The sequence below is a fragment of the Gallus gallus genome (genome assembly GCF_016699485.2).
Source record: "Gallus gallus isolate bGalGal1 chromosome W unlocalized genomic scaffold, bGalGal1.mat.broiler.GRCg7b W_unloc5, whole genome shotgun sequence".
NCBI classification, from domain to species: Eukaryota; Metazoa; Chordata; class Aves; order Galliformes; family Phasianidae; genus Gallus; species Gallus gallus.
In genome coordinates, this window is record NW_024095979.1 from 63,180 (window position 1) to 74,548 (window position 11,369).

An 11,369-nucleotide genomic window follows, 5' to 3' on the forward strand; every position below is an offset into this window, starting at 1 on the left:
CAGCTTCCAAATAAAAGGGCGTGGGTTTTATCGCGTACTAGCAGCATCGACAAGCAGCAGGCGTAGAATTAGAGAAGAATAACGTAGGAAGAATGCTTCCAGCTGTCGTCTGATGTATGGCCCCGTCCCGAGGCCGAACAAACTCCACCCGCATGATTTCTGACCGGTGCACGTCAGCCTGTTTTTAAGCAATCTCGGAGTTTTGACACTGCTTTCTTTTCAGTCGCGGATTTTGTGACGTAGAGAAATAATTTCTCCCTCGGAAACTTTCCCAAATGGAAAAGACTTTGTGATACTTGAGTCGGCGATTGTTGCGCTTCTGCTGTCTTTGAGACTCAGCTGCCCTTCTCCATTTCTCTGTTTTTAATATGAACAAAACATTAAAAAAAAAAAAAAAAAAAAAAAAAGGAGTATTGTTCCGTAACCAGAAGGAGGAGTAGCTACAGGCACCGTAAGGCTTTTACATGTAATCACCTCTCGCGCTTTGTTAGGCCTCTGGCTTTGCTTGAGTCTTTGTTGAATTGCGATTGCATTCAAGGCTTACTGGAGTGGGGGAGTTTCAAAATGCTAATAAATATTTGCATTAGAAATTAAAGACTTGAAACTTGCTAAATGAAATTATTGTGCGGCCGTTCCTCAAAGAATCTCGATTTGTCAGCAGTAGATCCGCTTGCGGGACTGACGATCGCAGCTGTGAATGACTCTGAATTAAACTGTTTGAAGAAGCGGAATAAGACAACTTGTTACGTTTTTCTGAATATCCAACCTGAAGCTCCCCCCGGCGCAACTTAAGGCCGTTACCTCTTGTCCCGTCGCTAGTTACCTGGGAGAAGCGGCCAACCCCCACCACGCTACAAGCACCTTTTGGGTAGTTGTAAAGAGGCGATAAGGTCTCTCTCCCCTGAGCCTCCCCTCCTCCGGACGAAACAATCCCAGTTCTCTCAGCCGCTACCCATAGGTCTTGTGCTCCAGTCCCTTCACCAGCTTTGTTGCCCTCCTCTGGCCACGCTCCAGAGCCTCAACGTCTTTCTTGTAGTGAGGAGCCCAAAGCTGCACGCAGTACTCGAGGAGCGGCCTCACCAGCGCCGAGTACAGAGGGATGATCACCTCCCTCGTCCTGCTGACTACATGATTTCTGATCCAAGCCAGGATGCCGTTGGCCTTCTTGGCCCCCTGGGCACGCTCCTGGCTCATGTTCAGGCGGCTGTTGACTAATGCCTCCAGATCCGTTTCCTCCGCGCAGCTTTCCAGCCTCTCTGCCCCGAGCCTGTTGCGTTGCATGGGGTTGTTGTGAACAAAGTGCAGGACCCGGCGTTTGGTCTCGTAGATGCTCCTGCAATTGGCCTCGGCCCAGCGATCCAGCCTATCCGGATCCCTGTGTAGGGCCTTCCTACCCTCAGGCAGATCAAGCCTTCCTCCCAACATGGTGTCGCCTGCAAACTTACTGAGGGTGCGCTCAATCCCCTCGTCCAGATCATCAACTGAAATAGAAATCAGGACCGGACCAAACGCTGACTCCCTGGGGAACGCCGCTAGCATACACCGCCAGCTGGATTGAACTCCATTCAGCACCACTCTCTGGGCCTGGCCGTCCAGCCAGGTTCTGACCCGGCAGAGTACACCTGCCCAAGCCATGGGCTGCCATCTTCTCTGGGAGAATACCGTGGGAGGCAGAGTCAAAGGCTTCACTGAAGTCTAGGTAGACTACATCCACAGCCTTTGCCTCATCCACTAGTCGGGTCACCTGGTCATGGAAGGAGATCGGGTCGGTCAAGCAGGACCTGTCTTTAAGGAACCCGCGCTGGCTAGGCCCGGTCCCCTGGTTGTCCAGCACACGCCCTGTGATCTCACTCTGGGTGATCTCCTCCATGACCTTCCCCGATACTGAGGTCAGGCTGACAGGCCTGTAGTTCCCCAGATCCTCCATCCGACCCTTCTTGGAGGTGGGCGTCTGTGTGGCTCCATGTATCGGTAGCAAGACAGTTCGTTATATACGTATACCCGATGTGAGATTAAAACTCAGAAAGGTGACAAATATTTGCCCAACCGGTTTATTGTAGAAAGTTTTGGTTAGCTAGGCCGGGGGATGGGAGGCGGGATGACGAAAGCAATAGTAAAAAGACAGAAAAGAAAAGCAAGGATTTGTTACAGGAATGCAGAGATGGTTACCACCGCAGTGTGACAGTGTTTCATGATTCTGGTTGGAAGCAGGGGTGGAGGGGCAGGTTCTCTTTCTCGGTCGATCACAGGCGGAAGGAAAACACAACAAGGGAAAAGCGCGCACAAAGGTTTTGCAGAGTCCATACACATATATATATACTGTCTGGTTCTCCTTGGGTTGCTCATAGTAACGGCACGTCCAGCACCGGTGCAACAGTCAGAACAGACAGAAGTAAAGAAGGCACTGGGAATTGAGGGGCGTTTATTCTGCTCCCCGGCCCCGTCTTCCAGCTCAGGGGGCTGAGTACCCTGAGAATAGCAGGTCTCACTGCTAAAGACGGAAGTGAAGAAGGCGTTGAGAACTTCAGCCTTTTCCTCCTCCTCGGTGGTGATGTTCCCCACCGCGTCGAATAAAGAAGGGAGATTCTCCTTGGCCCTCCTCTTGCTACTAATATGTTCGTAAAAACATTGTTTTCATCATCTCGAACAATGGCGGCCAGACTAAGGTCTTGCTGGGCTTTGGCTTGTCGAATTTTCTCCCTGCGCATGCTAGCAACATCCTGGCACTCTCCCCGAGTTGCCCGTCCTTCATCCAAAGATGGCAAACTCCTGGCCTGCTCCGCCAACATTTGACGGTCATTTGACGGGAGGGATCGGCACCAAAAAGCCCCCAGCGCCTAAGTCCCTGAGCCCCGATAAGCACCGGGCCGACGGGAGCGGAGCCGCCTACAGGGCGGGGACAAGCTTAAAGGGCAGGCGAGACAGCCAACCGAGGCGCGAGAACGGCCGGCACGGCTCTGTCGGCCCAATGAGCGCCGCCGAGGGCCGTGCCGAGCCGAGCCGAGCCGAGCCGAGCCGAGCCGAGCCGAGCCGAGCCGAGCCGAGCCGAGCCGAGCCGAGCCGAGGAGCTTTGGGGTTGAGGGAGTGTTGTAGCGAGCGGGCGCCGTCATGGCCGGCGGGATCGTTAGGTCGCCGGTCGCCTGGCGCGGTGGCGCCGCTCTCTTGGGAAAAGTCGCCCGCCAGGAGTTCTCTGCCAACGTTATCCGCGAGGAGGAGCCGTTGTGGACGAGGAGGTAGCCGCGGCTTTGTCGTGCGTCGCGCGATTCTTCCCTTGCCCTCCCGTCCCACCCCTCCCCCACCCTAGCGCGCTCGCAGGCCCTCTGGAACGAGCGCCCGTTGCGGTGCCGGCGAGTGCGGCGGGGCGAGCGGCGACCTTGCCGCGGGGCGGGGCGTGGCGGGGCGGGCGGACGGGCCTTTCTGGCTGGTGATGCTCGCTACTGCAGCGCCTCCTCTAAAACCCCGCGCTCCTTCGGTGCCACGGGGCTGCCGTGGCGCATACTGGGTCGCTGGTGCCGTCTGGCTCGCCTGGCTTCCCTGCGCCACCGTGTGGTTGTGTGCGCGTGTGTAGAGGCGGGCCTGTGACGCTGAAGCGCTGGGTGGCAGCCGCGGGCGCTTGCCGCGCGCGATATCTATCCCTTTGGCGCTTCTAGTCGTGCTAGTTCCATTCGAATTAGTTGACCGTTTCCTACAGGCCGCTGGTATTCACGTGTCGAAGGCGATAACCTTTGCCTCGACGTGGAAGTGTCTGACGTAGCGCCAGCCTCACCGTGCTAATCCAAAGCGTTCTTTCACCGGAGTCCGCGGTGTTCTTGAGGATGGAGTGTTAACACGGCCTCCGTCGGGATAACCCCAGGTTCTTTGAAAATGCCTTGGTCAAAAGTAGGATAGGAAGGCAATATTTGGCCATAACTGAAGGATGGTGAGCCACCGTTTGCCGCTTGAGTGGTTAAGCAGGGTCTTAATATGAGAGTGAAATAAGCGCAAATGGAGGTGCTTTTGTTTGGGTTTAAAATCGCTCTGTGCTCGTAGCAGCAGGAGCCTGTGAAAACATGGTTTGTGCATAGAAGGGAGAGGGCTTTGCCAATTCAAAGATCCCTTAGGAAGAATCGCTGTTTTGTCTTGCGTTTGGGGTACGCGTTCAGTGGGGCGTAGCGATCTGCTTCAGCTATTGCCTTTCTCCGAAGCCAATCCCGTTTTAAGCGTGTCCTCTTCCTCCAGTGCCTTGCGTTCCATGATATTTCACCGCAAGCTCCTACGCTTTTTTCCTAGCCGTTCCTGAGAAGGCCGTTGTGAGGTTATCCGGAGCAGAAGATTGTGGCGCACCTGTAAGTACCGTGGAAACTTTCTGTACTCTAAACGGTGCCTGTAAGTGGTATGTAATTTAGTAGGCTCTGTCCCGTCGCCTCGTTTCCTCTTGGTGTTGCAAAGAGGCACAGTAGGCTATCTGGGGCTTCCCGACGCCATAATCTTTTGCCTCTAGCTTGTAACAGAGCTGAGCGTTTTGACTAAGGGAAGTGAGAGAAAGCGATGCTCATTTCTGGGTACGTACTTGTAGTGCAAAATGCAGTGCTGTTCAGAAGTATGGCCCGATGCCTGTTCTCGCTGTTTCCAGACAGTGGTCATGGCTCTAATATGGAGAAGAGGGCTTGGGGTTTTGAGCAGGTCGGAGGCGAGGAAGGAGAGAGCTGGCTGAGGGGTGCTGGATGTTTCATTTTCAGCTACAGAAGTCAAGTCCCATGGCTTTGGCGTGGGCTCACAAAGCCTACATCGAGTTTTTCTTTTCTGCCGGAAAGACTTAGGTTGCCCGAAGATACAATGGGGGGCTGGAAGCCCGAGACCAATCTGGCTTCTGTGCTCGATTTGTAGTCCGTTACTCTCTAGCTGGGGGTGGGGAGGGGGTTTAGAAGAAAAGGAAAAAAAAAAAAGATGGCAAGTCCCATAGCTGTCCCTCCCCCCATTATGCGTAATCGGACTTTGTAGCTTTGCTTGGAACGTGTCAGTTGCAGAAAGGCAGTAATTTGAAGAGCAGCGCTTGAATGGCAAAGAACTAGTTAACCGCGTTCTGTGGATGGTTCTCTGCTCACCTTCCTTGGCTTCCTGCCCTCTCCACTCTTCATTGTGTTGTGGCATGCTCCGTTACGTAACGTTATTTCCTTCTCCAGCTTCTTGGCCGTTTGATGATTGTTGGCGAGAAGTGTGCTGCTAACCTGGGCCTGACCAATGGATTCCGGATGGCTGTGAGATACCCACCCTCAGTCCCTTCAGACTACCGCGCACGTCTCTGTATTCTGGATGGCCGTCAGTTGGGCCAGCCTCCTGGCTAAGATGTTTGCACCACAGGAGTTGCTGCACGCGTACGGATCGCCACCGAATGGATTTCACGTGTTGCCCGTCAGCCTAGCCACCGTTGACATATAATTGTTTTTGGTGGGTGTCTGTGGAGGGCAATGAAAAGCTTTGAGCAGCATTTGCACAATAAAGATGGAGCATGGGGATATCATCTCTGTCTCTCTTGTCTTACTGATGGAAATGATTCTGCAAGTTAAAACGGTGGGTCTCCGTCTCCCAAAGACAATATAGGATGTGCTGTGTGTTTGAGGCCTTGCCGTCTTCCCCCAGCTTCCAAATAAAAGGGCGTGGGTTTTATCGCGTACTAGCAGCATCGACAAGCAGCAGGCGTAGAATTAGAGAAGAATAACGTAGGAAGAATGCTTCCAGCTGTCGTCTGATGTATGGCCCCGTCCCGAGGCCGAACAAACTCCACCCGCATGATTTCTGACCGGTGCACGTCAGCCTGTTTTTAAGCAATCTCGGAGTTTTGACACTGCTTTCTTTTCAGTCGCGGATTTTGCGACGTAGAGAAATAATTTCTCCCTCAGAAACTTTCCCAAATGGAAAAGACTTTGTGATACTTGAGTCGGCGATTGTTGCGCTTCTGCTGTCTTTGAGACTCAGCTGCCCTTCTCCATTTCTCTGTTTTTAATATGAACAAAACATTAAAAAAAAAAAAAAAAAAAAAAAAAGGAGTATTGTTCCGTAACCAGAAGGAGGAGTAGCTACAGGCACCGTAAGGCTTTTACATGTAATCACCTCTCGCGCTTTGTTAGGCCTCTGGCTTTGCTTGAGTCTTTGTTGAATTGCGATTGCATTCAAGGCTTACTGGAGTGGGGGAGTTTCAAAATGCTAATAAATATTTGCATTAGAAATTAAAGACTTGAAACTTGCTAAATGAAATTATTGTGCGGCCGTTCCTCAAAGAATCTCGATTTGTCAGCAGTAGATCCGCTTGCGGGACTGACGATCGCAGCTGTGAATGACTCTGAATTAAACTGTTTGAAGAAGCGGAATAAGACAACTTGTTACGTTTTTCTGAATATCCAACCTGAAGCTCCCCCCGGCGCAGCGCAAGGCCGTTACCTCTTGTCCCGTCGCTAGTTACCTGGGAGAAGCGGCCAACCCCCACCACGCTACAAGCACCTTTTGGGTAGTTGTAAAGAGGCGATAAGGTCTCTCTCCCCTGAGCCTCCCCTCCTCCGGACGAAACAATCCCAGTTCTCTCAGCCGCTACCCATAGGTCTTGTGCTCCAGTCCCTTCACCAGCTTTGTTGCCCTCCTCTGGCCACGCTCCAGAGCCTCAACGTCTTTCTTGTAGTGAGGAGCCCAAAGCTGCACGCAGTACTCGAGGAGCGGCCTCACCAGCGCCGAGTACAGAGGGATGATCACCTCCCTCGTCCTGCTGACTACATGATTTCTGATCCAAGCCAGGATGCCGTTGGCCTTCTTGGCCCCCTGGGCACGCTCCTGGCTCATGTTCAGGCGGCTGTTGACTAATGCCTCCAGATCCGTTTCCTCCGCGCAGCTTTCCAGCCTCTCTGCCCCGAGCCTGTTGCGTTGCATGGGGTTGTTGTGAACAAAGTGCAGGACCCGGCGTTTGGTCTCGTAGATGCTCCTGCAATTGGCCTCGGCCCAGCGATCCAGCCTATCCGGATCCCTGTGTAGGGCCTTCCTACCCTCAGGCAGATCAAGCCTTCCTCCCAACATGGTGTCGCCTGCAAACTTACTGAGGGTGCGCTCAATCCCCTCGTCCAGATCATCAACTGAAATAGAAATCAGGACCGGACCAAACGCTGACTCCCTGGGGAACGCCGCTAGCATACACCGCCAGCTGGATTGAACTCCATTCAGCACCACTCTCTGGGCCTGGCCGTCCAGCCAGGTTCTGACCCGGCAGAGTACACCTGCCCAAGCCATGGGCTGCCATCTTCTCTGGGAGAATACCGTGGGAGGCAGAGTCAAAGGCTTCACTGAAGTCTAGGTAGACTACATCCACAGCCTTTGCCTCATCCACTAGTCGGGTCACCTGGTCATGGAAGGAGATCGGGTCGGTCAAGCAGGACCTGTCTTTAAGGAACCCGCGCTGGCTAGGCCCGGTCCCCTGGTTGTCCAGCACACGCCCTGTGATCTCACTCTGGGTGATCTCCTCCATGACCTTCCCCGATACTGAGGTCAGGCTGACAGGCCTGTAGTTCCCCAGATCCTCCATCCGACCCTTCTTGGAGGTGGGCGTCTGTGTGGCTCCATGTATCGGTAGCAAGACAGTTCGTTATATACGTATACCCGATGTGAGATTAAAACTCAGAAAGGTGACAAATATTTGCCCAACCGGTTTATTGTAGAAAGTTTTGGTTAGCTAGGCCGGGGGATGGGAGGCGGGATGACGAAAGCAATAGTAAAAAGACAGAAAAGAAAAGCAAGGATTTGTTACAGGAATGCAGAGATGGTTACCACCGCAGTGTGACAGTGTTTCATGATTCTGGTTGGAAGCAGGGGTGGAGGGGCAGGTTCTCTTTCTCGGTCGATCACAGGCGGAAGGAAAACACAACAAGGGAAAAGCGCGCACAAAGGTTTTGCAGAGTCCATACACATATATATATACTGTCTGGTTCTCCTTGGGTTGCTCATAGTAACGGCACGTCCAGCACCGGTGCAACAGTCAGAACAGACAGAAGTAAAGAAGGCACTGGGAATTGAGGGGCGTTTATTCTGCTCCCCGGCCCCGTCTTCCAGCTCAGGGGGCTGAGTACCCTGAGAATAGCAGGTCTCACTGCTAAAGACGGAAGTGAAGAAGGCGTTGAGAACTTCAGCCTTTTCCTCCTCCTCGGTGGTGATGTTCCCCACCGCGTCGAATAAAGAAGGGAGATTCTCCTTGGCCCTCCTCTTGCTACTAATATGTTCGTAAAAACATTGTTTTCATCATCTCGAACAATGGCGGCCAGACTAAGGTCTTGCTGGGCTTTGGCTTGTCGAATTTTCTCCCTGCGCATGCTAGCAACATCCTGGCACTCTCCCCGAGTTGCCCGTCCTTCATCCAAAGATGGCAAACTCCTGGCCTGCCCCGCCAACATTTGACGGTCATTTGACGGGAGGGATCGGCACCAAAAAGCCCCCAGCGCCTAAGTCCCTGAGCCCCGATAAGCACCGGGCCGACGGGAGCGGAGCCGCCTACAGGGCGGGGACAAGCTTAAAGGGCAGGCGAGACAGCCAACCGAGGCGCGAGAACGGCCGGCACGGCTCTGTCGGCCCAATGAGCGCCGCCGAGGGCCGTGCCGAGCCGAGCCGAGCCGAGCCGAGGAGCTTTGGGGCTGAGGGAGTGTTGTAGCGAGCGGGCGCCGTCATGGCCGGCGGGATCGTTAGGTCGCCGGTCGCCTGGCGCGGTGGCGCCGCTCTCTTGGGAAAAGTCGCCCGCCAGGAGTTCTCTGCCAACGTTATCCGCGAGGAGGAGCCGTTGTGGACGAGGAGGTAGCCGCGGCTTTGTCGTGCGTCGCGCGATTCTTCCCTTGCCCTCCCGTCCCACCCCTCCCCCACCCTAGCGCGCTCGCAGGCCCTCTGGAACGAGCGCCCGTTGCGGTGCCGGCGAGTGCGGCGGGGCGAGCGGCGACCTTGCCGCGGGGCGGGGCGTGGCGGGGCGGGCGGACGGGCCTTTCTGGCTGGTGATGCTCGCTACTGCAGCGCCTCCTCTAAAACCCCGCGCTCCTTCGGTGCCACGGGGCTGCCGTGGCGCATACTGGGTCGCTGGTGCCGTCTGGCTCGCCTGGCTTCCCTGCGCCACCGTGTGGTTGTGTGCGCGTGTGTAGAGGCGGGCCTGTGACGCTGAAGCGCTGGGTGGCAGCCGCGGGCGCTTGCCGCGCGCGATATCTATCCCTTTGGCGCTTCTAGTCGTGCTAGTTCCATTCGAATTAGTTGACCGTTTCCTACAGGCCGGTGGTATTCACGTGTCGAAGGCGATAACCTTTGCCTCGACGTGGAAGTGTCTGACGTAGCGCCAGCCTCACCGTGCTAATCCAAAGCGTTCTTTCACCGGAGTCCGCGGTGTTCTTGAGGATGGAGTGTTAACACGGCCTCCGTCGGGATAACCCCAGGTTCTTTGAAAATGCCTTGGTCAAAAGTAGGATAGGAAGGCGATATTTGGCCATAACTGAAGGATGGTGAGCCACCGTTTGCCGCTTGAGTGGTTAAGCAGGGTCTTAATATGAGAGTGAAATAAGCGCAAATGGAGGTGCTTTTGTTTGGGTTTAAAATCGCTCTGTGCTCGTAGCAGCAGGAGCCTGTGAAAACATGGTTTGTGCATAGAAGGGAGAGGGCTTTGCCAATTCAAAGATCACTTAGGAAGAATCGCTGTTTTGTCTTGCGTTTGGGGTACGCGTTCAGTGGGGCGTAGCGATCTGCTTCAGCTATTGCCTTTCTCCGAAGCCAATCCCGTTTTAAGCGTGTCCTCTTCCTCCAGTGCCTTGCGTTCCATGATATTTCACCGCAAGCTCCTACGCTTTTTTCCTAGCCGTTCCTGAGAAGGCCGTTGTGAGGTTATCCGGAGCAGAAGATTGTGGCGCACCTGTAAGTACCGTGGAAACTTTCTGTACTCTAAACGGTGCCTGTAAGTGGTATGTAATTTAGTAGGCTCTGTCCCGTCGCCTCGTTTCCTCTTGGTGTTGCAAAGAGGCACAGTAGGCTATCTGGGGCTTCCCGACGCCATAATCTTTTGCCTCTAGCTTGTAACGGAGCTGAGCGTTTTGACTAAGGGAAGTGAGAGAAAGCGATGCTCATTTCTGGGTACGTACTTGTAGTGCAAAATGCAGTGCTGTTCAGAAGTATGGCCCGATGCCTGTTCTCGCTGTTTCCAGACAGTGGTCATGGCTCTAATATGGAGAAGAGGGCTTGGGGTTTTGAGCAGGTCGGAGGCGAGGAAGGAGAGAGCTGGCTGAGGGGTGCTGGATGTTTCATTTTCAGCTACAGAAGTCAAGTCCCATGGCTTTGGCGTGGGCTCACAAAGCCTACATCGAGTTTTTCTTTTCTGCCGGAAAGACTTAGGTTGCCCGAAGATACAATGGGGGGCTGGAAGCCCGAGACCAATCTGGCTTCTGTGCTCGATTTGTAGTCCGTTACTCTCTAGCTGGGGGTGGGGAGGGGGTTTAGAAGAAAAGGAAAAAAAAAAAAGATGGCAAGTCCCATAGCTGTCCCTCCCCCCATTATGCGTAATCGGACTTTGTAGCTTTGCTTGGAACGTGTCAGTTGCAGAAAGGCAGTAATTTGAAGAGCAGCGCTTGAATGGCAAAGAACTAGTTAACCGCGTTCTGTGGATGGTTCTCTGCTCACCTTCCTTGGCTTCCTGCCCTCTCCACTCTTCATTGTGTTGTGGCATGCTCCGTTACGTAACGTTATTTCCTTCTCCAGCTTCTTGGCCGTTTGATGATTGTTGGCGAGAAGTGTGCTGCTAACCTGGGCCTGACCAATGGATTCCGGATGGCTGTGAGATACCCACCCTCAGTCCCTTCAGACTACCGCGCACGTCTCTGTATTCTGGATGGCCGTCAGTTGGGCCAGCCTCCTGGCTAAGATGTTTGCACCGCAGGAGTTGCTGCACGCGTACGGATCGCCACCGAATGGATTTCACGTGTTGCCCGTCAGCCTAGCCACCGTTGACATATAATTGTTTTTGGTGGGTGTCTGTGGAGGGCAATGAAAAGCTTTGAGCAGCATTTGCACAATAAAGATGGAGCATGGGGATATCATCTCTGTCTCTCTTGTCTTACTGATGGAAATGATTCTGCAAGTTAAAACGGTGGGTCTCCGTCTCCCAAAGACAATATAGGATGTGCTGTGTGTTTGAGGCCTTGCCGTCTTCCCCCAGCTTCCAAATAAAAGGGCGTGGGTTTTATCGCGTACTAGCAGCATCGACAAGCAGCAGGCGTAGAATTAGAGAAGAATAACGTAGGAAGAATGCTTCCAGCTGTCGTCTGATGTATGGCCCCGTCCCGAGGCCGAACAAACTCCACCCGCATGATTTCTGACCGGTGCACGTCAGCCTGTTTTTA

The 11,369-nt window shown here is 53.8% G+C and overlaps 2 protein-coding genes and 2 pseudogenes across 3 annotated transcripts; 2 read left to right on the plus strand and 2 right to left on the minus strand.

The window, feature by feature from the left end:
* Nucleotides 1–360: 360 nt before the first annotated feature.
* Nucleotides 361–2,029, minus strand: LOC121108818. Its single transcript, XM_040656971.1, has one exon. The coding sequence runs from the start codon at nt 1,633–1,635 to the stop codon at nt 949–951; it is 687 nt and encodes a 228-aa protein (XP_040512905.1). The 5' UTR covers nt 1,636–2,029; the 3' UTR covers nt 361–948.
* Nucleotides 2,030–3,089: 1,060 nt separating this feature from the next.
* Nucleotides 3,090–5,500, plus strand: LOC121108824 (annotated as a pseudogene). The gene is made up of 3 exons (XR_005843469.2): nt 3,090–3,233; nt 4,219–4,325; nt 5,163–5,500. The product of XR_005843469.2 is annotated as a histidine triad nucleotide-binding protein 1-like (transcript).
* A 476-nt stretch (nt 5,501–5,976) lies between these two features.
* Nucleotides 5,977–7,640, minus strand: LOC121108815. The gene has a single exon (XM_040656968.1). It carries the CDS (start codon nt 7,249–7,251, stop codon nt 6,565–6,567), a length of 687 nt encoding a protein of 228 aa, XP_040512902.1. The 5' UTR covers nt 7,252–7,640; the 3' UTR covers nt 5,977–6,564.
* Nucleotides 7,641–8,638: 998 nt separating this feature from the next.
* Nucleotides 8,639–11,066, plus strand: LOC121108821 (annotated as a pseudogene).
* The last annotated feature ends 303 nt before the right edge of the window (nt 11,067–11,369 follow it).

Bases quoted from the DNA above. Each gene is read 5' to 3' on its own strand.
- LOC121108818 (XM_040656971.1), bottom strand. From the start codon at position 1,635: ATGGCTTGGGCAGGTGTACTCTGCCGGGTCAGAACCTGGCTGGACGGC.
- LOC121108815 (XM_040656968.1), bottom strand. From the start codon at position 7,251: ATGGCTTGGGCAGGTGTACTCTGCCGGGTCAGAACCTGGCTGGACGGC.